General features: G+C 44.0%; 4 protein-coding genes and 1 long non-coding RNA gene across 5 annotated transcripts in view; 1 reads left to right on the forward strand and 4 right to left on the reverse strand.

Moving 5' to 3' along the window:
* The window catches only part of LOC133226554 (uncharacterized), a 41323-nt gene extending 40226 nt beyond the window's left edge, over positions 1-1097 (reverse strand). Inside the window, exons 1-2 of the long non-coding RNA XR_009729549.1 lie at positions 973-1097; positions 132-886 (exon numbers count right to left, since the gene is read on the reverse strand). This is a non-coding gene — a long non-coding RNA (uncharacterized LOC133226554). The remainder of the gene's footprint in view (positions 1-131; positions 887-972) is intronic.
* RPL27A (ribosomal protein L27a) overlaps positions 1-25842 on the reverse strand; it is a 224431-nt gene that overhangs the window by 181113 nt on the left and 17476 nt on the right. The window lies entirely within an intron of this gene.
* On the forward strand, positions 5992-10863 carry AKIP1 (A-kinase interacting protein 1). The gene is made up of 4 exons (XM_061380155.1): positions 5992-6415; positions 9026-9139; positions 9458-9508; positions 10415-10863. The coding sequence occupies exons 1-4, from the start codon at positions 6389-6391 to the stop codon at positions 10556-10558; spliced, it is 336 nt and encodes a 111-aa protein (XP_061236139.1). The 5' UTR covers positions 5992-6388; the 3' UTR covers positions 10559-10863.
* CUNH11orf16 (chromosome unknown C11orf16 homolog) lies at positions 11160-20286 on the reverse strand. The gene is given in 8 exon segments (XM_061380154.1): positions 11160-12128; positions 13751-13933; positions 14932-14988; positions 14990-15594; positions 16361-16589; positions 17698-17857; positions 18650-18854; positions 20100-20286. Coding segments are annotated over 7 exon segments (1668 nt in total). The 5' UTR covers positions 18817-18854; positions 20100-20286; the 3' UTR covers positions 11160-11861.
* On the reverse strand, positions 20783-22934 carry ASCL3 (achaete-scute family bHLH transcription factor 3). The gene has a single exon (XM_061342529.1). It carries the CDS (start codon positions 22424-22426, stop codon positions 21908-21910), a length of 519 nt encoding a protein of 172 aa, XP_061198513.1. The 5' UTR covers positions 22427-22934; the 3' UTR covers positions 20783-21907.

The raw sequence follows: 25842 nt of genomic DNA on the forward strand, positions 1-25842 counted from the left end.
CCGGCCCGCCCCGCTCCGCTCCCGGGAGGCGGGCTGCTCTCGGGTCGCAGGGAAGGCGAGCCGGAGCACGATCAATCGTTTCTCCCCCTAGCCCCGCTCCCCTGCCCAGTTCCCCAGAGGCGACCACCGACCTGGCAGCTCGGCTCCCCGGCCCTTACCGAGGCGCGCAGGGATGCGCTCCCTTCCGCCGGCTGGCTGAAGCCCCCGTCCCGCAGCCCGGGTGGTTGTAGCTTTTTTGGAGAAGCTGGGAAGAGGGAAAGAAAGAAATGGGGGAGGGAAAGGGGAGGGAAGGGACTGAGATCGAGGGAGAGAGAAGTATGCAAAGGCAGGAAGTGGAGACGGCCACGGCCAGTGCGGGAGATTAATGGGAACCAGTCACCCGGCAGCCAACAAAGAAACCTGCTCCCGCAGCGCCGCCAGATCAGGGCTGCAGCCCCGCCGCTGCCGGGCAGACCCGAGCAGCAAAGCCACCGCTCCCCTCGGCAGTGCTCGGCTCCAGCACCGCAGAAGGGTGGGCGCCGCCTGCCTCCGGCCCCAAACCCGGGTCCTGGCCAGGCGGGATGAAGGGGATCAGCCAGCCGATGCCGGGCAGGACCGGCCAGTCTGCGGGGAGATACGATGGGCAGAGGAGGGGAGAACTGAGCCCCCCGTCTGACAATCTTCCTCCTCCCTCTGCTCCAGAGGAGCGTACTTTTTATTTAAAACCGACGAGTGCTGGGTTGCTTTCCGCGCGGAGCCGCTTGCAGGGGAAGAAGAAAGAAAGGAAGGAAGGAGGAGAGCGAGCGGCGCGCTTCCTGCGCCCGAGCGCAGAGCAGATGGTTTCAATCAGGGCGCCGGGGATAGGCGAGCCCCCGGGGCTGCGGGACGCGGGAAACAGGAGCAATACCTGTGGAGAAAGAGGTGTGGGGAGAGGGAAGCAGCGGATAGTCTCTGGTCTCCATTCCTAGTGCCTTGTTCAAATCCCTTCCTTACCAGGACTAGCTCCCGACAGCGGCTCTGCAGGGCGCTGCCGCCCAGGGAGCGCAGTCTGAGGTCCGCGCGGCGCAGCGCCCGTACCAGAGCGGGGAGGAGGTCTCTGCGTGGCACAGGCGATAAGTGCACCCACTCACCTACCTACCTACCTACCTGCCTACCTGCCTGCCTGCCTGCCTGCCTACCTCACACAGGCCCCAGCCCGCCTGTCCCCGTGCTTCTGCCAGCCTAATGGGTGATAAAATAACACAAGATGCCTGATATCAAAACCACACAGAGAAGGCAGGGTACCAGATGTTAGCAGAACATCAGTACTTCAAAATACAAACCCTGCACCTACGTCTTGAAGTATTACGTAAGCATTTATCAGACAAGTCACTTCACCATGGAGTAATCAAATGGTAGTAGGAACAGAAGAAACATAAATAGATGAGTGACACAGGCATTCTGCAACTGGAAATCCAAATTTTAACATTAACATTTCTGGAACATTACACACATGCTAACTTTCTTCCCACTGACTGAAATGGAAACTGAATGGTGCTCAGCATTAAGCAAATGCGTATGAGCTTCCCTACAGAAGGATACTTCTCCGAACCCAGAGCCAAGTACTCAGCAAAAACTGTTCTTCGCTTTTGCCACCTCATCAACAAAATAAAAGATATTGTCTTGAGATACTCTGATCCATCGTCCCACATGACAAGGAAATCTCATCAAAGAAATCAAAAGACTGAACACACAGGAAACAAGGGTAACTCTCGTCTGGATTCTGATGTGAACGCATGTTTCAAAGCAAAAACTATTTCAGCTGTCAGCCTTCTTGGGACAGATGTATTTACTCAGCTGCAAACAGAGAACTGTGTCACTGAACATCAAAAAATGGTGGGAGTTTACATTACAACACACGAGGAATGATTTACCTCCTGAACAACAAGCTACTGCTGAAAGTACCAGGAAGGAATATAAAATGAATACAACTTTCTTTCCCCTTAGGAAAACAACATAGGAGGGCCTTCCCGAGTACATTTCATAAGTGCAGGAAGACAGCAAACCATCTGCCTTTCCAGGAAAGCAATGATAATGAGGAAAGACGTTCAAGGAAAGATGCTCCATTCCCAATTAAGCTGGAAGTAGTCTATTTTGGCTGCTCCTCCAGCACATCAAACAACATTTCAAACATGCTAACAAGTTAACGTTGCTTTTATCAATTTTTTTTTTCTCCCATTTATGTTGCATTCAGGCCCCCAGACCTCAGGCACCGCCGCAACTGCCTACATATTCCTCAGAGTACAAGAGAATATAAAGCTAAGCTGTCTTTGAACACTGAATTAGGGCCTTCAATGTGTTTTCATGAACAAGCAGCCTAAGAAGGGCTTGTTTATTACAGGAGCTGGCTACTGCTCTGGCTAAGCAACTGGAAGATGATAACAAAACGTAAACTATGAGAGGAGTATTTTTCTTATTTGCAAACACATTACATCAGGCAAAGCCCCACCAACAATGAAAGATTTAAAGAATCAGGGCCTACTTGTTAACCTTGGCTATACTGCATGTAAAGAGAGTTTCTGTGCTTATTTTGCCTTCTTATCATCAGCGAGATGAGCAACAGAGCAGCACCAATTTACACACAGCCACTGTTGGTTTCGGAGCCTGTTTGGTGGCTCCGAGTGGTGACTGTTGGGCTGACCTCACACACACGTGCTGCCGCGCTGAGACAGAGGCAGCTTCGAGGGAGCACACAGGCTTGTGTGGCAAACCTGGCCTGCAGCAGGGCAAAGCACATTGCGCTGGTTACCAGCTAAGGGAAATGGCTTTCTTTCGGAGAGCAGAGGCAGCCATAGCTTGCAGACACTCTATCTGTTTCACTCAGCCAGCCATCCCTGCATGCTGTAGGTTTTACCTCAGAAGTTTAAGGTAAAATGATAAAACCCAGGGTGTACCGCTGTCTACTACAGAGATCACGGGGTGAAGCTTCCCGGCCACACCAGCAGCCGCCAGCTCAGCCACGGCTCGGCACCCTTCAGCTTCTCTCCGCTCTTCCCGTAGCAGCCGGGCAGGAACAGCGGCGGAACGGCACCTCATGGGCCCGGCGCCATCACAGCAGCGCCGCTGAAGGAAGGAAGGTCACGGGAAGCCCGCCCGGGGGAGCCGCTTTGCCTCAGGGCAGCGCGCGGGCCCGCCCCAGGCAAGGCGTCGTTAAGGGGACGCTGTGAGAGACCCCCCAGCCCCTGCGCTACCGGTGGGGCACCGGAGGGGCTGTGGCGCCCCCTAGCGGCAGCTTGAGGAGAGTGGGCGGGACAGGACAGACAGGTGGCGCGTGCGCGTTGTGACGGCGTGCGCACGGCGGCGGGATGGAGGGGGAGCGCGCGGGGCGGACGGCGGGGCTGGCGCGGGACGTGCTGGAGCGGGCGCGGCGGCGGCGACGGGCGGCGGGACGGGAGCCGCGCCCGGCCTCGGCCTCGGCCTCGGTCCCGGTCAGTGCTGCGGGGGGGGGGGGGGGGGGGGGCGGGAGCGGCCGTGGCGGCAGAAATGCAGCAACACAAACAAGAAACGCAGAGCAGCTGCGGCCTGAGGTGGTGGCAGGATGGTGCATATGTGTACATATATATATGTATATACACATATATATAGGTGTGCGTCGGAGTGGGCCACCCGTGTGCTTTAACGAGCTGGAGGCGTTCGGAAATCCGTAGAACGGCTTCATGCTGGGTTACACACCCCTGCGCTTTGTTCAGTCAGAGCCAGCGGGCACTCACCGCGCTTTGCGGGACACTCCTCCATCCGGTCACCTCTTGTGACTCGGCGCTGCCTGGTGCACCCTGCGGTAAAGCCAAGCACCACAGCGGTGGCCACACAGGGCTCTTTCGCCCCCCAGGCAGCCTCCAGGACTAGGGAGCGTTTTGCTGTTTAGTCATAGAATCATAGAATAGTTAGGGTTGGAAAGGACCTTAAGGTCATCTAGTTCTAACCCCCCTGCCATGGGCAGAGACACCTCACACTAAACCATGTCACCCAAGGCTCTGTCCAACCTGGCCTTGAACACTGCCAGGGGATGGAGCATTCACAACCTCCCTGGGCAACCCATTCCTCACCACCCTTACAGTAAAGAATTTCCTCCTTATATCCAATCTAAACTTCCCCTGTTTAAGTTTTAACCCATTACCCCTTGTCCTATCACTACAGTCCCTAATGAAGAGTCCCTCCCCAGCATCCCTATAGGCCCCCTTCGGATACTGGAAGGCTGCTATGAGGTCTCCACGCAGCCTTCTCTTCTCCAGGCTGAACAGCCCCAACTTTCTCAGCCCATCTTCATATGGGAGGTGCTCCAGTCCCCTGATCATCCTCGTGGCCCTCCTCTGGACTTGTTCCAACAGATCCATGTCCTTTTTATGTTGAGGACACCAGAACTGCACACAATACTCCAGGTGAGGTCTCATGAGAGCAGAGTAAAGGGGCAGGATCACCTCCTTCGACCTGCTGGTCACGCTCCTTTTGATGCAGCCCAGGATACGGTTGGCTTTCTGGGCTGCAAGCGCACACTGAAGCCGGCTCATGTTCATTTTCTCATCGACCAACACCCCCAAGTCCTTCTCCGCAGGGCTGCTCTGAATCTCTTCTCTGCCCAGCCTGTAGCTGTGCCTGGGATTGCTCCGACCCAGGTGTAGGACCTTGCACTTGGCATGGTTAAACTTCATGAGGTTGGCATCAGCCCACCTCACAAGCGTGTCAAGGTCCCTCTGGATGGCATTCCTTCCCTCCAGCGTATCAACCGAACCACACAGCTTGGTGTCATCGGCAAACTTGCTGAGGGCGCACTCAATCCCACTGTCCATGTCAGCGACAAAGATGTTGAACAAGACCGGTCCCAACACCGATCCCTGAGGGACACCACTCGTTACTGGTCTCCAGCTGGACATTGAGCCATTGACCACAACTCTTTGTGTGCCGCCATCCAGCCAGTTCTTTATCCACCAAGTGGTCCACCTATCAAATTGATGTCTCTCCAATTTAGAGACAAGAATGTCGTGTGGGACAGTGTTGAACGCTTTGCACAAGTCCAGGTAGATGACATCAACTGCTCTACCCCTGTCCATCAGTTCTGTAGCCCCATCATAGAAGGCCACCAAATTGGTCAGGCAGGATTTCCCCTTAGTGAAGCCATGCTGGCTGTCACCAAGCACCTTGTTGTTTTTCATGTGCCTTAGCATGCCTTCCAGGAGAATCTGCTCCAAGATTTTGCCAGGCACAGAGGTGAGACTGACTGGTCTGTAATTCCCTGGGTCATCCATTTTCCCCTTCTTGAAAATGGGGGTTATATTTCCCTTTTTCCAGTCATTGGGAACTTCACCTGACTGCCATGATCTTTCAAATATGATGGACAGTGGCTTAGCAACTTCATTTGCCAGCTCCTTCAGGACCCGCAGATGGATTTCATCAGGTCCCATGGACTTGTGCATGTTCAGGTTCTTAAGATGGTCTGGAACCAGATCCTCTCCTACAGTGGGCCCACGGTCTTCATTCTCACAGTCTCTGCATCTGCCTTCCAAGACTTGGGTGATGGGATCAGAGCATTTGCCAGTGAAGACTGAGGCAAAGAATTTTGAACCTCAGCCTTCTCCAAATCCTGTGTAGCCAGTTCCCTGATAGTTTCCAGAGAGGGCCCATGCTGTCCCTAGTCTGTCTTCTATTCGCTATGTACCTACAGAATCCCTTCCTGTTATCTTTCACATCCGTAGCCAAGTTTGATTCTAACTGGGCCTTAGCTTTCCTAACCTGGTCGCTAGTTTACCAGACAACATCCCTGTATTCTTCCCAGGCTGCCTATCCTTGCTTCCATCTTTTATAAGCCTCTTTTTTCATTTGAATTTTCCTCAGCAGCTCCTTATCCATCCAAGGAGGTCTCCTGGCTCTCCTGCTGCACTTCCTTCTAGTTGGGATGCAACGCTCCTGAGATTGTAGCAGGCAATCCTTGAATATCAACCAACAGTCTTGTGCCCCCCTGCCCTCTAGGGCTATATCCCATGGAACCTTACTAAGCAGGCTCCCGAAGAGGCCAAAGTCTGCTCTCTTGAAGCACAGGGCAGTGAGCTTGCTGCATGCTCTTCTCACTGTCCCGAGGATCTCGAACTCAACCATCTCATGATCACTGCAACCAAGGCTGCCCTGGAGTGTCACATTTCCAACCAGCCCTTCCCTGTTGGTGAGCACGAGGTCAAGCACAGCACCTCTCCTTGTTGGCTCCATTATTACTTGCAGGAGGAAGTTGTCTTCCACACAGTTGAGGAACCTCCTGGACACCTGACACTTTCTACCACTAAGCAATGAACATCATGTTATGAGTTACTAAAGATTACTTTAATTGCAGGAAGAAGATTCAGAACGTCTCAGTGCAGCTTTCGCTTCAATCGTGAACTTGATGAATCAAGCCTCAAAGGAATGTGAGGTGAGGTTTTACCCCGAGACCCATGCAAAGGGGAATGCTTATGCTGTGCCAGGCAGAGGCCTGTTTGTATTACTCCTGCTAAAACTGCAAAAATCAGATTTCAGTTTTGCTCACTGCGTGGCAGAGCTGAGCCAGTGAGCCTGTGACAATGATGAAATGTGGGGCATTTGCCATCATGGGGTAGGTGACATGGTAGGTTTCAGCAGGGCTATCCTGACTGACTGGTACCACCTTAGTTAATAAAACACCACCGTTGCCATTTTCCATAGTACCAGTATGCTGGTCGGTTGTAGCAGAGGGTTTCTCTACTTCCTGGTGGCAAGGCAATATGGTTAAAGAGACATCACAGGTTACATTGTGTCAGCCATTGCAGGGCAGTGTCACAGTGTACAAGATTGTTTCCAGTGCTGCCAGGGACCTCTGCACCTGTGCTGTGGAGTGGCATAACAACAGGGTAACCCTTTCATCACACCAGTGCAAACCATTCATGCTGGCTAATAGAGTCAGTGCATTCTGGGTGGCAGAAGTAAGCGAGAGTTTGAATCCTGAGCAAAGACATTGCTTCATGTCACACATTTGCTCTAAACTTAACTTTGTTGTTTAAGCAAACTCAGGCTGGGATGTTGCTATTGGATAATGAGCACAGGCTCCATTCTGAGCAGTGCTGTATCTTTGTAGTAAGTAGAAACTTACCACAGTAGCAACAAGAGAGGTATAGCATGCAGATGCACAGCTCCACTGCTTTCATGTTGGTTCTGCCTGCCAGATGTCATAACTCTTCTGGGCAGACGGATTGGGAGCCTGTCTCTGCCAGCTCATTGTTGTGAATGCAGCCCAGCTACTGCATTAAAGCCTCTGAAGACTCTATCATCATTGTCTATGCCCTTCGGGATCCGTTATCATAATGCAGCAGAGATCTCATTGTCTGCAGAGTTAATAACAGAGACTAAGCCTTCAATTAAATTAAACACAGAGACGATTAGCTCTTAAGCAACTCCTTTATAATTTTGAAGCGCTACATACACAGTAACCAGTTAATCCTAAAATAGTTGGGGAGAATAGTTTCACACAAAATGAAACAAAAATATAAGTGTATAGAGACTTATCCGATGCCCTTTTAGAAGTATGAGAGCTGAACAAGCAGTGGATGACTTGTATCTATGCATCAGCCAAGACAATATTGCTTCAGCCATCTTCTCTAAAGAAAAGCTATAAAGGGGGGAGGAGAAGGGAATTCTCAGATCCACAAGTTCATGAGTAAAGTTTACAAAGTGCAAATAAAAATCCACAGCTGAATATAACCATTTAAGCACTTACATGCAAACTATTAAATTTGTGATTTAAGATGAGTTGCTTAAGTTACTAAGGGACCAAAGTTTACCCACGCTTCTTACCAAAAGTTTGAATTCATTTCTTTGCCTGTGACATCATGTAAAAGAATCCAGCTCACTTTCTGTGATATAGAAATGCTCTGTGAAGGATTATGCAATAGGTCAGAGTATTGGTATGTTTTGGGACACAGCTCCACAGTAACAATACAACAATACAATAGCAATACAAGCAACCCCATCTGTTGATGTATGCATAACATCAAGGAGTGGATTTGGAAATAACAATTGCTATTTGCCTTATTTTTGTTAAATTTAGTATTGACAGAGACAATGAAAATATAAGTGAAATAAAATAGATATTTTGGAACTTTCTGGTCCCTGTGATCAAAACAGTATCCCTGTGAGGAGATTTCTGGTGACAACAGATGGCAGCAGAGCTGTACTTAGTGCTTACTTTGTGCTCACTTTCCTGTGCCTCATTCCAGTGATGCACTGGAATGGGTTGCCCAGGTGAGGTTGTGAATGCTCCATCCCTGGCGGTGTTCAAGGCCAGGCTGGACAGAGCCTTGGGTGACATGGTTTAGTGTGAGGTGTCCCTGCCCATGGCAGGAGGGTTGAACTTGATGATCTTAAGGTCCTTTCCAACCCTAACTATTCTACAATTCTATGATTTAATTTGCATTGGGTAAGATTCACGTACCTTTACTGTGGAGCCAGAAAAGGGCTGCTGTGGACTTAAATACAGCTCACAAAACCACTATGCTACTGGTATGGTATGCCTTGAAGATACTTTAGCTTTTTTACCAATGCATTGTTTCAGTATCAACTTGCTTTTCTTCTAGAGTACTGCTCCTGCATGTGCCCTGCAGAACCAGTCTTCAGTGACTAAGCACCCAAGCAAGGCACCTAGCTTTCATATACATAAGACCCATAAACTGTACCTTCTTCCACCAGAATTTTTCTTGAAGAGCCTGATCAGGCAGATGTTTTTGAACATTCCTTCTGATATTTATATTTTATTCAGTTCTGAGGTTTCAGATAGTCCCCATATGTTGTGTTGGGAGACAGGCATTCAGAATCAGAGCTGACAGTTTTGTACCAGAAGGCAGATGTCCTGCAGACATCCAGGCATTATTTTCATCCTCACACAAGGACAAACCATCCAATTAATACAGAAAGTCAGTAGCTGTGCAGTTCCATTTTCATTTGTAAATCTGCAGTAGTTGTGAGCATGGCTTTGATGCTTATCTACTTACTTTCTGTTTCTGTTGTTGTCCAGGAGTATTATAGCTCTATGGCAACCTGTACATGCAAAAAGCATGAAATCAAACACATCTGTAGATACCATGCCAGGCAAGCAGGGAAAAGAGAGCTGGAGTCCTCTGAAGAAAAGGTAAGTAGGTGTTTTGGGTTTTGATTAAAGGTTATTCCTTCCCTTGCCATGGGACAATTGTTGTCCATCTAATACATTTGACATTTGTTTACACTACTGTATGTGCTTTGACATTAGGGGCATATGAAACCTTGGACTGATCTGAAACTTCTGGTGGGGGAGGGGGGGAGGCAGAATAACCTTTGGTGGCATCAGTCACTGTCCTATCAGTCCTTTTGTGGAGAGGAAAATTTCACAGACATGAAGCATCCCCTCTCTCAGGGGTTGAATTTACCTTTTATGTTTTATCATTAGAAAACAGTACCTTTTTCTTTGCAGAGGGCTGAAGCCTCTGTACCACCCAGTCAAGCTCAAACTTGCCAGCAATGTGTAAGTTCATACAATACTTTGTTTTTCAATTGAGCTATAGCCCTTTTTTTATTAGTTTGCATCAAGCTGGTTAAAATTTGTGATCAGGTGAGGGAACTTTGCGATGGCACAGAATATTAACCAGTGGTGGACTCACAATCCTATAGATGGGCAGTAAAATGGGCATACAGAGACTCTCACAGTTAATTATAAACCAGCTTGTGGCATTCTGGCATGTAACCAGTTAAGACTCTTACTTTACACCTTGGACTGGTACAGAACATCAAACACCATGATTAATCTTTAGGCTGTTGTGAATTGCATCAGCAGAAATAACCCAGCAGTTCTCCAGTCTCACTTCATTTGTGCTCCTGACACATTCCCCGTGCTGAGGAAAGGCACACAGCAGGGCACACAGTGATTGCTTAGCTGGTTATGGCTGGCCCTCGTACAGTCCTTCTGAAGACTCCTGTTCCTCAAGGAGAGGAAAACTTTATTTTTCAAAGCCTAACACCCCACCAAATCAATTTCAGGAACTTGTAAGCCACAAAAGATGAGAAACATGGAGTCCGTACCACTGTACACATTAGTGGGAGCACCCATGTAGGGATTATGTTCCAGGTTTATGTACAAAACCATTTAGGTTGGCAACTGTCAGTTTTGCGGGCAGAGATTACAACAAGTTGCTTATTTCTACTGACTGAAACATTAGATGAAATACTTTGAGCACAGTACTTGTCAATTTCTGTATTGACAAAAAAAATTTACAGTTCTGTCCATGCTGCCTGTATATTCTGAAAAATCTTAGTATATTTACATAGCAGCTGAAATGTAATTTTTTTTTACCCAAAATAAAAATGTGTATTTTTGTAAGAAATCTTAGATGACTAAACAGTAATGAAACTTATTTCCTCCCTGTCTCCAAAGGCCAGACAAGGTTCTGAAGACATCTACATTGAAGTTTCTCCTGGCTTCTATTCTGTCACAGCAACCTCAGAAGACATGGTGCAACAAACCCACATGGTAGATGTCCATGCAGGGCAAAGTATCGATTTAACTTTTGTTCTATGACATTTGTTGTTTCTTGGCAATCTCAGGAATAAAATATGAGGCTGTTTTAATGCATGTAATGAACTATGAATATATTTTTCTTGTTAGCACTTTAATAGTATCCTTGTCTTTGCGACTCCATTTTTATGACCCATGTATTTGTTTTCTACTTAATGCAATCATATGCAGCCCACTTTGTACACTGATTTTATAGATATTTGTACATTGTGTGCCTTAAATCTAATTATGTGACTTGTCATTCTAGGTTCTTATGTTTTAAACAATTAAAGATACAATCAGTGGAATAAAATACATTATTTAGTCTTTATGGTGACAGCTTCTTTAATATTACCCTCAGGCAGAATGTCTGTCATATTTCTGACCACAGAAAGGGTAATCCATGTGGTATGAACATGGATGTGCATCAGCTTCTTTGGGCTGGTGCTGATTTTAGAGCAGCTGGCTCACAATGCATCTCTCCTATCTGTAACTTTATTATTCTGATAAAGAAATAGAATGCAAATGAGATTCACTATCTAGGACCCCCCCAACTCAGAAAGGTGCTTGAGTATGCATCAGGTGTGCAGTATAGGTAATGCTGAGCCACTGCATGCTGCAGCTTATGGCCAAGTTCATACACTTTGAACATGAGGAGTCTCATACTAACAAGATTCCCTGGATGCTTAACTCTTCTGAAGGATCAGATTTCACAATCAGAATTAGTGACACAATCTATATATATATCTGTAATCTTTTTGTAGATAATGGTATTCAGATTTCAATTAATTTTCATGGGAATATAAAATTCACCGACTTGAATGCTAGATCTCTAAGCATTTTGTTGTTTGTATCTACAGTTGCAGGTCCTTTACCCTCTGGCTACTTTCTTTTGTGCTTTAATATTGAAAAAAATATTTTCAGCTGTCAGCTTGTATTGTTTCTTCATTTCTTCTGGCTTTCTACAAGAAGAAATCGCTATGCTGAATTCCTCTGGCTGACTCCAGAGAACTGTAGACAAATCGGAGGTTTATTAGACCCTTGCTGTGCATCTGTTCTGGGTCTCAGTGCTCACACTGCTTTACCTGATCTCTCCAGAATTGTAAAGTCAAGTCCAAATAATTAGGAATTTCATTCAGTACCTTGGAGTAAAGAATGAGGATGCTGAAATTACAGTATTACACACATACAGTGTGTGTAGATACAGACTTTCTCAGATATTAAGATTTTACAGTTATTCATAGTCTACAGACACAGTACCCAAATCAGAACTTGATTTGGTTAATAAATGCTACACTGATATAGTATAAGCAGTTTACCTGAAATTTCAACTTCTGAGCTTCATCAGTTGTACTTTCATTGAATTCTGGCTGATCGTGTCTCTCTGTTCTGTTGCAAGTGAGCTCTTTACTGATTTTTCTGTCTGTTCTCTTCTGACATGGTCTGTATTGTCAAGTTTGTCATCTTGTATGTAAGTTGCTTTATGTTTATCATCCAATTCTATTTTCTTCCTTGCTGTTTTACATCTTTGTTTTTCTGATGCCTCAAAACCTTCTTCCTGGAAGACAGAATACAAATTCCTTGGAAGTCTAGTCTAAAAAAGAAAAAGCATCAGTGTCTTTGTAACTGCTGCTGTAAGACAGGTACCTCTGCCTCATGCAGCTTTAATAATGCTGTCATTTCTGTGCTAGTACAGACTACTGCTGAAACGCAGAAGAGACCAAAGGATTTTCAGAAGGTGCTAGGCTTTGATCAAAAACTGCTCCTTTAGAAGTTAGGAGGACTTCTGGTGACTAGAGCAGGAGGACAGTAACCCCACAGAGAACATCTCTGGGAAGCCTGCTGTCTAGCTTCACTTCTTTCTGTGAGCTACTTCTGATACAGTCTGTATTATACGTTAAAACTGCTTCAGCTGTCTCAAAGAGTAGCAATGTGTCTTCTGGGTTTAAAAACACCAAGGGCTATTTTACAGGAATAAAAGTGTGTCATACTCTGTATTGCCACATTGAGCCCACTACTGTGATTCATGACGCCTACCTGTGGCTAGAATAAAACCACTCCAGTTTCTTTCAGTTTTACCAAGAGGCAAAGCATGTCACTTTCATGCACTGGAGCTCAATACTGGCCTAAAAATTGTTAGGAAATCAATTGCAAAGGTGTGGAACTATGATCATTGAAATAGTAAAGTAGAACCATACAGTTAATAAGTCCATAGGCAACTGCTTAAAATTAATACATACAAGATATATTCCAGTACATTCTCTGCTCACACATCATTAACACATTAATCTAAAGAAAATCATGCAAGTTTAGCATGTTTTGTTCTGCAGTAAGCTCACAGTAGCAAGCATGAAGCTACAGAGAAGCTAATATTTGAATTTTTTAATATATAATTTATTAATGGTACTCCTGTTGCTCTTGTGCAGAGAGGTGTTTCTGTACATCCTACACTTCTCTTTTGTCTTCTTCTGCCTGCAAGCATTTTTCTTCCCCTTTTCTGTGCTTGCTTTCTTTGGCATTCATATTCTGGTTTGGGTTGGTTTTCCCCAATTTTCTAAAGCAGGAGGGGACCATGGCCAACAGCAACCAGGCCTAAAGACCTGGTGGTTGTCTTTGTTCCTGGCTGTTACATAGTTTGCTTTCTCTGCAGTCCCTAGCTTCATGGGAGGGATCTGCTGTTTAAACTGCTTGCTTCTTGTGAGGCAGTAAGAGAAGATATTCAATAAAGGCTGCTTACTAAAAAAAAAAACAACAAACTGGTTTTATCTTTCAGAGATTGATATTGTGACTGGCAGAGTCTAACTGGCAGAGCCCGGTACCTTTCCACATTGAATCTTTTCTTGTGTTTTATTGCTGCTGACACTCATATCTGTCCATTCCCAAGGCCACTCATGTAGGCCCCTACTTCCACAGGACTCCATTGGGATAATGTCAATGGGCATTTGGCAGGTTTCTGAATTGAAATTTGCATTACTGAATGCTCACACAGATACCAACATAATCTTTTGCATTTTACCAAGTAGGCTTCAGCCCTTCCTTAGGGTTTTGGGACCTTCCTTTTGTTTCTATTAGTGGAGAAGTGTCCTGCTTATCACAAAACTGGTAGATGGCCTTAAGCAGTTAAAAACCAACTTTCAGACCATTAACAAGAATATTTCTTCCATTCAAGCAAACCATGTGTGTACATAAATCCAGTATTAATACATATTACCTTACCCCCATTGACAGCTTGAAGTCTTGGTCTCTTAAGATTTCTTTCATTGTGACTTCTGGGAGACAGCTCGATGGTTTCAAACATTGCACTATGATTAGTAGAGGCAACACTGAACGTGTCCCTAGTAGAGATGTCTTTGGGTTCCAGCTTGCTCTCTGCACATGTACTGCTGCAATTGACAAGTCCTGGGAAGGAATAAAATTGTATCTGAGAATGAAACCAGAACTGAAATAGAGAAACATTAATTTCAAAAGAGAGGGAAATGCACTTTAAGCTTAAACGGAATTATTTCAGGTTATTCTGCATAGACTAGCAAAGGGTAATGAAGATGTCAGGATCATACAAAGCGTAGGGAAATGATGGGGAACAAACTGAGAGAGGGATATCTATGCTTCTGTCGTGGTTTAAGCTCAGCCATAAATCACACAGTCGCTTTCTCAATCCCCACCTTTTCTTCCCCCAGCTCCCCGAGGGATGGGAAGGAGAACTGAAAGAATGTAACTCCCACAGGCTGAGATAAGAACAGTCCAGTAACTAAGGTATAACACAAACCACTGCTGCTACCACCAGTAATAATAATAATGATAAAGGAAATAATAAGTGAAGAGAATATAACACCTTACCACCCGCCGACTGATAATACCCAGCCCAACCCCAGCAGTCATCTAGCCCCTAGCTCTACATCCTGGGCATGACATGCTGTGGCATGGAATACCTCTTTGGCTAGTTTGGGTCAGGTGTCCTGTATCTGCTTCCTCCCAGCTTCCCCTCCTCCCTGGCAGAGCATGAGGCTCAGAAAGTCCTTGGTCAGAGTAAACATTACTGAGCAGTAACTAAAACCATGGGTGTAATCAGCACTGTTCCCAGGCCGAAAATTAAAAAACACAGTGCTGCACCAGCTACTAAGAAGGAGAAAAAGGGATTGCTACTGCTGAACCCAGGCCAGCTTCTAATTGAAATTCATGTTCTAGCACTTTTCCATTGAATTGTATGCTAAAAGAAGAGCTGGCATGCAAGATGAGGCAACAGAAATATTGAGGAGGGGGAATTATTGTGTTAGAGACCGCTAAATTTACAGCATTTATACCAGTAAGCTAAAGGCTAAGTAACTGCTCAGAAGACCAGAACACATTTTGGGTTTTTTTCCTGACTGCTGCTTGCCTGTGAGGGCGTCAAAAAGTACCTGAGTTACTGGGATGGGACTTGTGGTGGCTTCTTTTCCAGTATTTCCACTCGGGTCTTGCAGAATCCTTTAGCCTGGGCTTCTCAAGACAGCCGGAGCCTGTGTTAACAGCACTGTCCACCACGGTATTCTGAGTGGTGAATGGCTCCAGGTCCCACTCTGAATCAGAAGAGGCAGAAGATGGTGCCACAGCTGCTGCTGCTGCTTCTGATTTGGGGCTTTTTGGTTCTAGAAGGCATGGAGGGGGCTGACTGCTGGACTCTACCTCTTCCGTTTCACTTTGAAATACCAGATGCCTGGATGGAAGAGGCCACCAGGCACTGACATGGGGATGACAGCAGCAGATGCTTACATATGCTGACAAACAGCTTATACAATCACAGTGGAAGTGGAAACTCGGCCAGCAGGGTGAGCAGAGCAAGCACTGGTTGGCAGGGCTATGTACAGCACAAATGGGAATCAGGACTGTTTTAGGACTGTAGGAACAAATACAACAGTTAGTGTCTGGAATTTCTCTGGGCTTCACCCTGCTGGTTAAGGGCATATGGATCATCTCCACAATCCTTTCCCACAGGCTAGGAGGGATCCAGAGAGCCACACCTGGCGGGAGCTTGACTTTCTTGTCATTCCAGAAGTGGACCATAACTCCTTCATCTTCTGAGGCTGTTGAGAGAAAAGATAAGCAGTCATAAGTGGGCAGCCTGCCTGGGTACTGCCCATACACAGATCAGGCTTTGCAGCTTTATGCACTTTCTACTCCTGTCAAGCGGTAGGATCAACTACCTCTCTGTAACACTTCACCATAAAGTCATGGTAGCAGGCAGCTGCGCCACTGGTGGTTGCAACAGCAAGCCTGGCAGTATCTTTCCTTCCAATTTGCCATCAGATGAACAAGAAAATGTTGACTGAGTAACTTTTGTTGTTACTGCCAAAGTTAGCAGTAATGCTCCAAGAATAGTATTTTGGTAAGTCAGTGGAGCTTGACTCCTAGACATGTGAAAAATCAATGAGCTGTTAAAATCTCCTACATTTGGGTGATAAAATCACCCCAGATGTACCATTCAGTACAAATGTGAGCATTCAAGCACATAGGTGTTTCCTGGGAGCTGTCTCACTTGTAACCTTCAAGGAAAGGTCACTGACCGCATGGCAGACACAGTTGTCTAAGCAGACAGGAAATAGCACACACAATGAAGATGACATTTTTATGGGTCACATATGGGTCACAACTTCCTTAGGGTCAGACTGGTGAGGTTACACAGATATCCATCAGCAAGTCCCATTAGCTCCTGCAAACTCTAAGTAAAACTAGACTGCAGTCTGTGCGCTGATTTGTCTCTGGCAGTAGCACAGTGACAATAGTTTATCCTGACAGCCTCATTTATGTTCCAGAGCAAGACAAGGAAGAAAAGGGAAGCACCTTTCTTACCTTGCAAGGGGTCCCTTGTCTCAATGCCTGTGAGGACAGTTCCAGGGCCATACCTGGCCATAGTTGGCTCCCAGGGTGCCAGCACTTTGTCTCCAGGGAGTAAGGAGTGCTTCATCCTGTTCACGTATTCTAGGATGTCATCCTTTGCTGTTTTTTGTACACACACTGGATGCCTTCCATGTGACACAAGTGGTTTGGCAAACTCTACCAGGAACATGCCTCTTTCATTCTGTTACCAGGAACAAAATAATAGCTTCTCTGAAGAGCAGTCCATAATGTGTCAGGTCATGTAACCTTCACCAGGAGGACATTTGGTGGCTACATGGCTAGGTCAAAACAAGTCCAAACAGTAACCAAATAGTGTGAGGTTAGTCCAGCACTGAGACAGTCAGAAAACCCCTGTGAGGATCACCAGAAAGCAGGCTGTATTTTCTTCCCCAAGAGAAAAAGCTATAGGTAGAGTGCAACTGGATTTCACAAACCATGCTGTCTGCTCCAGGTAACAAGGGACAGTGAAGCCGTTCATACCTGCTCTTCAGTCACGCCTTTCCTCATTACGTACAACACTAACTCTGCTTCTTGGGGGGTGGCTGGGAATTTTAATTTTCTTTTAAATTAAGGCCTGTCAAGAGGCTTTCCATCAACAACGAAACAACGCACTTCCCTGTTCTGAGGAAGAATAGGCTCTTTTTTCGGTTCAAGTTTGAAGTGCTAACAAACTAATGAATTAAAGCTTTCACTAACATTTCTGAAAAGACACCAAGCCATTGGTCTGTAGCCGACTCAAGCTGCAACTGTGTACATAAAACACTAATGCTTTTCCTGTGCTATTGATGGTTATGTGTCTACACACAACAGTGGGTGGTACACTGCTCACAACAGCCCTCACACTGAGCTTGGCAGGGGGCCTGCTCTTGCAAGGTGCACACCACTGCTCTTGCCAGGAGCTAGGATTTTAGGGGGCACTCATCTTCTGTGCAAGATAAGGATCCCCAAAACACACCTGCTTACTCCTAAAAATGGTCTCAGTAAAAGAGGCTGAGAAGAGCAAGGTCCTGATCACTATCAGTTTATTGGTGCCTGAGGCTATGCTGCATGCAAGAGCCTCACCCAGCATGCCAGGCAGCAGGAGGTGAAGACTTTTGGGAATTAGGCACATTGGAAGCTTTATGAATAAGCACAACCATGAGCATCAGCTGTTCTGGTGACCTGTTCCCTAATTCACGCACCAGCTGAAATCAATACCAATACACAAAACTCAAGTGGTACGTGAGGACTGCTGGACTGGATACCCTATTACACATACCCACGACTACCACACAGCAACCATCACTCACCTCTACCTCCTCTTTTACTGTACCACGGTAGTAAAATCCATCTTGTTCCCGTCTTACCAACACAGGGACATTGCTGTCTAAACCCACTGATCTCCCTGATGCACTCAGCCTCTTCCATGCTGGGTCAGGGGAAGGGGGGCAGTGGGTAATCCATTGGCACCTTGAGGAAAAGAAAATGGGTCAGCACTGGGAAAAACAGCTTTTTTTAGGGAAAAAAGGAAAATCTTGTAAGATTTAAGAACTGTATCACTCCACCTCCTTCTGTAGCACTCCCACAGGCCAAAGCATGTGGGAAGAAACAGAAAACTTGTTTGTTCTGGGACAATTCCTTCTCTTGGGAAAAAAACCAATCAGTGCTTGTTTTCACCCAGATTTCTTTGGTTTGGGGTTTAGAGGAAGTAAGCTGGGATCCTGGGCCAGCACTACCTGCACTAGCGAATTTGCTCTTTACATGGCAGCCAATGCAACCCCTAAGATTAGGAGAAAGGAGCCATCTCCAGCACAGAGCACAGAGTAGATGCACTCGAGAGCACAGCAACTGATGGTTTACACTGGGGCATTTGGGGAACAACAGAAAAGTAGAAAAGTAAACAACGAAGCTTCTAGTCGATGACAGGTTTAAGTCCAGAACAGGAAAACTAATCCCCTGTCACAAAGCATTAGAAACATTTCACAAAAGACGGCTGCTAATACAAGATGATTCTATTTATCCAAATAATATTAAAGAAATGTTTCTTTGACAAGAGGTTTTCTCAGGCTTTGCTTTTCCTAATCTCCAGGGCAGCAAATCACTGCAGTTAATAACATCTAAACCACTGCCAGTGCAGGGGAGGGGAAAGCTCAAGTGACATTCAAGTTGCTAATTTATTCATCTGACACACCAGCCTGTTTTATACTATTAGATATCATGAAAAAGGACAAACCACAGATTCCAACAAGAACTTTATTTTACCTCTGGGGAGTGAAGGGATCGGTGATCCAGGCCGGATGCACTACAGAAGAGCTCCTGCAGCAGGGGCTGACAGTAGGCATGACTCTGGAGCACGAGAACCTGTCCAGAACTGGCATCGCACTGCAATACCTGTGACCTGTAGGCAGGAACGCTTCCAAAGCAGCCATTCTTGCAAAAGCAGCTGGCTGCAGGACTCAGTCCTGACCTGTTGGTGATAAAGAGACAACCATAGTATCATAGAATAGTTAGGGTTGCACTGTCATTTTACAAACACAAGCAGATGCTTTCTGGTGTACCTCAAGAGCCCAGTAGCTTTTAGTAATGAATTATTTTAAAATAAAAATAAGCAATTCAAAATACCCAGACTGGCATTTGGCCAGATGAACTCATATTACTGACTTCAGGGATCTCCAAGCACCCAAATCCTAACCTGGTAGAGGGACACAAACACCCAAGAAAACTAAAAATGCTGTGAAACCCTCCGGAAAGCAATAGCCTTTAGCCCCCTCTTACTTTTGTTTCTGTCTTTAACATCCAGGTCTCCTATACCTACACTCTCCTTTAAAGCTTTCTTCTACACAGTCCCAGTCAAACCTTCCCTATTTTACAAGCTGAGGCAGAATCTACAGCTGAAGCTGACAAGCTGAGTGAACACAACAGGTTTTGAACATGATGTTAGATTACAGTTGCCTGTTATTTGTTTTATTTATAGTGATGTATTAACAGGAAATGTTTTGGTATTTCAGCAGTCCTGTCACATTTTATAACAGTAGGATTATGGCCTGCCATGAGAAAGAATGGGATGCTCAGATTTGACAAGTGATAACTATTCAGAGGCTGTCACGGTACGACTGATGATGTGATGGTATCTCTGGTAATCTGACAAGATGTAGGAGATAGACAAGCTTCCATATTTTCTTTTTTAGATACCTTAGAAGTGTTTTGCAGGCTTAGGGTAAAACTTGTGTGGAAAATACACAACATTAAGTGCCTAATTTACTTTACAAAATACAGTTTAAGCACTCTATTACCTTTAAATATTATTCTGCCTCTTAGACAAGAGATGATCTGCGAGTCCTTTGTATGAGGACTCCCAGATACACACAATTTCATAAAACTAGTGCACCCAACCCAGCAAGAAGAGTGGATTAACTGCTACAAAATGCATTTTTAAGTCAGCAAAGAACACAATATATTCACTCATTTCACAAGTACACAAACTCCCCCCATTATAAACCAAAATGGAACCAGTAATACTGTGCAAAGAAATGCAAGTATCCATTCTAAAGCACATTTTAAATACCTTCAGGACTGTTACTGCTGAGAGCAGGTCCCCTATTTCTGTATAAAATAGGCCACTGACAAAGGCTATTTTGCAACACTTCATATGAGGGTTTTTTTTCCCCTGGATAATTACAAGTACTTTAACACAGCGGTGTTTCAAACTTACCGGCTATTGATAACACTAAGTCTGGTTGATTTGGATTTAGTCCCAGTGCAAAAATCTTGCCTTTTGCCAGTTGTATGCAGGGAGCAGTTTGCTGCCTGTGTTTCCTAGTTGCTATGGAGGTTGCCACAGTTGTAACTACGGGGATCGAAGATCTTGACCTTACCCATTACAAACCGATGGAACACGACTGCAGTTGTCTGCACCATTTTCAACTTCCCATTGATCTAGATATTGCACCAAAAGACCGCTGGGGCAGGGAAGGGATTATAATAGGGCGCAATGTCCTCCAGGCTTTCTGCCAACTACTGCAGGGCAAATAACAGCACCACACGAAGCTATAGCTCAGATTTAGGAAAAAGCAGCCTACCACCATGGGTTTGACTTATTAAGTTGGTTTGAAATGCAGACAGAAAGGTTAAAGCTGAGACAAACCGAGGTCAGACTGCTTGACAAACTTTTCCTTTTTGCAATAAGGGGGAAGGATTAATGCATTCTATACTTCCTACAAAGTGCATATCAAAACCATACCAGAATACAATGCAGAAATCTGCCTGTTAATGTCTGCTGTGATCCCTAATCTTCATTTTCCCTTAATAAATGTTAAGTTTTTGTATGGTGGTTTTCTTGGGTTGTTTTTTTCTTTTGGGGGAAAGGGAGGGAAGAAATACTTGATTTCATTTTGCTATAAAAACAAGATAACAGAGGGGGTGACTGCAATTAGGGACAAGGATACAGCACTTAGGAAGCCTGTAACCATTTTCTCTACATTCTGCTGCAGCCACAGACTTGCTCTCATGCTGTCAGCAGAGGATCAATAGCAGAATACCCTTACATACAGCAAATATTAAGAACATTCTGCCAGTTAAGAGCTAAACTCTCTTCCCACAAATCTATTCCATACCATTTAGCTGAAACCATCAGTAGTACAGGGAAACAGACTGGCTGGTCAGGGAAGACCACCCCAGACCTCAACCATTATCAGTAAAAGTCCACAAAATTTTCTGTTGCAGGATTATTCCCACACACACACCCTGTGCCCAAGGCAATTCTCCCTTGCCAACTATCCTTATACTGTGTATTGTATGAGTAGTCCTAGTAATCCTTAACAGCACTAAGAGCTGAAGAAATATCCAATTTTTAATAGAAACAAGGCTACAGAACAGTTCATAATGGAATTAAAGCATTCATTAATAAGAACAACACTTGCACGACATTAATTATGCTCTATGTTCAGTAACATGCTTCATAAAGCTGCTACCCTCTTTATTTCCCCCCTTTTAAACTAAGTTATCCTTTCTGCTGGCACCTAACAACATCCCTAGGAAGCTTTAAAAAGACCTTTTAAGAGAAACACTGGCAATTAGGCCAAAAAGTTTTTAAGAAAGTACCTGTGAGAGTAAACCAGTCACATTACAGAAAACAAGAGGAATCTCAGTCCCATCAGCAGACAGATTTTATTTTCAAGTGTGCAGGTTGTGATGAGATGACACACACAGTCACTCCACATGTACAGGTTATTACATGCTTGGTTTGGTGACAACTTTATAAATGCTTTGTGATTTCCATAAATTAACTAACTTAGGCCATTCACATCAGACTTCTTCAGCTGTCTTTTTCATATCTAAATGTAGTTACTTTCTTCATAAGTAAAATTCTTTTGTGCAGGCCTATACTGACTCGCACTATGATCTACTTCTAAGATGCACCAGGAACATGCACATCATTAATAATACAGTAGGTTCCCAGACAGGATACCTTTTGCTTGGTTTGGAATGGTTCAGATAGTCTTTGAAATCTGGTTTTGTTTGTTAATTGCTACAGGTGCTTGGCTCCATGACACTTTTTTCTGCCACCACAGAATCACTGTACAGAACGGACTGCAGATAGCTAATGTATTTTATAGCAGCACGGAGTGTCTCTACTTTGCTGAGGCGTTTCTCCAAGTATTCCTTGGGTAGGTGATGCCTCAGTTTAGCATAGCCTTCATTGACACATTTAACCCTCTGCCTTTCCCTCTCATTCCTCTTTCTGATGAATGCTGTCCCATAGGAGTACTCACTTCTGCGGTAATTGGAATGGGGCATTTGGTAGGGAAAGGCATAGGGCTCACTGTAGAAATTCTCCATGATGAGATGCTCAGACATGAAAGGAAGGAATGGCAAATCTTCAGAGCAAGTGACCTGGCTTGGTGTTTCTGGGCACATGTGAAATGTGAGCACTGGGTCAGCACAAAAAGACCTAGCCAGCTGTACGTGCTGAGTCTCAGAACAGATGGACAGCTTGTCCATGATGTTACAGTAGCTTCTGCCATCCGTCAGGTTCTGCATTTAACCTGGAAATGCATAATTACATAACAGTTTAAACAACACATACCGAGCAGTAGGGAAAACCTCACCTGGACGTACCAACATTTGGCATTACTGGCATTTTCCAGTAGAGACTTTTAATGCATTTGTGACACTTCAGAGTGGTATTGGAAGACTTACATAGAGCAGACAATGTCTCATTTAAAAACACAAGAAAATGCAAGTAATTATTTTAATCACTGATTAAAATAATTCACAATAGATTTAAAGAAAAAGCCACCAACGCTTCCTAAAGGAAACAGCAAACACTCCCACTTCAGCTACAGAAATAAAGAGAATCTACTTCTATGTACTCCACATGGGTTTAGCGTCTCAAAATCTACCAAAACTTTCATCTCTACAGACAATAAACAAAGCAGGCCAATATCTGAGGCATTCTCTCAAGCCCCTTCTCCTTGAAGAAAATTACATTTCCAGTGACAGACTCCCTATCCATACCAAAAAGTCTTCAAAAAGAATTATTTTTTCTCTCTATAGATAGAAAACCTGTGCAGAGAATGGATCTCAGTCTTAATTCTATGTTTGTCAGGTATTACATCCATTCCACAAAGAAGCTTACAAAAAGTTTAGAAGACGAATTTCTGCTAAACCTAACATCCCCTTAGGTCCTTATGCTCCTTCTGTGCTCACCTGCAGATTAAACAGATAGGAAATGCCAAATACAATCCCACTGATAAAGGATTATGAAATAATTTATTAAAAGAAAAAATGCATGTCCTAATATTTCCAGTTATAAAGTCATTTAGGCACCATTAGAAACCTGTAACTCAGACTAGCCTACTAAAACCATGTACCCTCTCTTTAGAGCAGCATTACAGCAAGTGTAACTACTCAAATCACCCTGATGTATTTATCAGAAATATAAACTTGCAGTCTTACAGGAAGCTACATTATAGTGCCTTCCCAATATCGTTATTCCAACAGCTAACTATCAGCATAACTAATGATTGCTACTTGATAGCTACCTAAAAATACATTTTTAATACCTAGCTGACTTTTAAAGAATTTCTGTGATCCATCCTCACATACTACAAGCAACACTTGCCTACATAGCATCTATCAAAAAATGCTCTTACCACCCATTTCCACATCTACACATTGCTGTCTAAAACACTTAGGTTATGCTACACCCTTAAAATGGAAACACACATGAACATTTAACTAGGTTACTAGAAGCTACACTCCATTCTCACAAAAACCTTGCAAAGCTTCAAATGTTCCAACTGTAGATCCACAACATAAATGGGATTCCCTTAATCCTTCACAGGATATGGGGATATTTTAACATTTTCTAATGACTTCATACCAACCATGTCTAAAACAAAGGGAATTTTTACTCAGTATGGACCTACCCTCACAACACATTCTATCAAAATGCCTCTGTATTCAGCTTTGCCTCTTTTTCTAATATACATAGATCTCACAACAAATTCTATGAGTTCAGAATTCATTTATAGTATGCAATTAGGCAAAAGACAAAGTCACATGCCTTATCTTAAACAGGTACATCTGTAGGTAGGCACAAACAAGCACACATTTTAAATTAATACACATGCAGAAAATCAGAGGTGAATATATACTCATTATAAAATAAAAATACTAGACAGTCATCTTTCCATTTTCTAATTATACAGGTCGGGTTATTGTCTAAAAACTTTCTACTCCTAACAACTCAAAAACAGTCTGAGGAAAAGGGCCTGTTACATAGCAACAAAACCCCCAACTTTATAGCAAAATATCATATAGAACAAGAAACCAAAGCCAACATTTGGTAATCTCAACATCTCAAAAAGAGATACTTGCAGTATTTGTTGTTTAGTACTGACACTTCTGCTGCGTAACAATATTAAACAGTTATTTGCTGCCTTATTACCTGCAAGAAGTCTTAGGATCATTTACCTTCTAGACTAGAGACTCACCAATCTTCAGATGAAAGTAAAATCCAAGGAAACAAGACGTGCTATTTTAAGACTGATGAATAATACCTGAAAATATCTGAACAACATTCAAAAGAGAAGTTAATATCCCATTTTCTTACACCTTATTTAATAAGAGATCACACTGAACATGATTCATTAAAAAACTAAAGCAGCACTCTTACTGAATAGCTAGTAGAAGTGATTTACAAAAACATTGATATTCAATGAAGATCTGTTGCTAGATACAGCAATACACAAGTCTCTTACCTGGATTATGTAGCTAGAGTCAATAACTGCTGCAATTTATAGTCAATTGACAACATGCAAAGTAGCTTACAGTTAGATCTGCTCATTTCTGGTTTGGCTTTTCCAACCACACCACAGCTATGATGGCAACAAAACTTGGCAACAAGGCCTAAAAATTCTAAAACTGTATTGAACGCAACCAGATTACAGGAATGTACTTTGTTTACTTCCTGTATGTATTCTGTTACAGTGAACTAAAGCAGTGCTTTAATTTATTAGCATTTCATACTTTGACGTCTGAATATAAACAGTCGGTTTGAATTTAAGTATTTACATCAAGGCATAAGTAAACTAATTTTCATAGCTTCGTTTCAAACACAGAAAATCAGCATTGATTTAGAAGAAACTTGTAATGGGTTTGCTTCCAGGTTAGAAGTGAGAACACATATTAGTTAGCTTAATAGCTTCAAATTTAATCTTCATTATACCTATAATTTTGGGAAATTCCATTAGTGTTAAGTATAACACCATATAAAAAGTCCCCAATAAAGAATTTATGGAGGTTCTCAAGACAAGATTTGAAAACAGTGAGAAATCAGCACCAAAACAAATGTTTTGAAGTTTTGCTTAAACATTATGGAGCAATCTATCCGGACAATCAAAGACAGGCATAGGTATATAGATGCAACATGTACCAGTATAGAGCTGTCCAACTGTACAGGTGCAAGGAAGTAGGACACCCCACTTCAGAACTCCCACATTTTACAGGATTACCTGACACTTTACACTATTTCATTATTTGACCCTTCTGTCACTCATACTAAAACCACACACACAAAAAACCAAACCAAACCAGCTTAGCTTAAACACTTGATCTACTACCAAGAGAGCTACATATACCCAGTCTTGTCTTCTTGGGACTGTCAGCCATCAAAGAAAGTATTCTGATTCAGCTGCCCTTGTGTGGGCCCACAGCAAGGCCGCATTCTGCATTCTCCTTTCCATGCCAGCTTCAGACCTCATCAGAAAGGCAGCCACAAGGTAGAACATTTACTAGAACTGCTAGAGGCATGTATTAAATACACAAGTTACATTATTTTTCTTTAGGGGACCCTAGGTACATCACCATCAGAATAGATTATTAACTTACCAGTGTGGGATGTTGAACCCAAGCTTGGATTTAATCCCCACGATTAACTCAGTTTTTGGATG

This window comes from Neopsephotus bourkii, unplaced genomic scaffold (assembly GCF_033783945.1).
Source record: "Neopsephotus bourkii isolate Nb327-2 ecotype Australia unplaced genomic scaffold, CSIRO-AGI_Nbou_v1 NB_1792, whole genome shotgun sequence".
NCBI lineage: Eukaryota > Metazoa > Chordata > Aves > Psittaciformes > Psittacidae > Neopsephotus > Neopsephotus bourkii.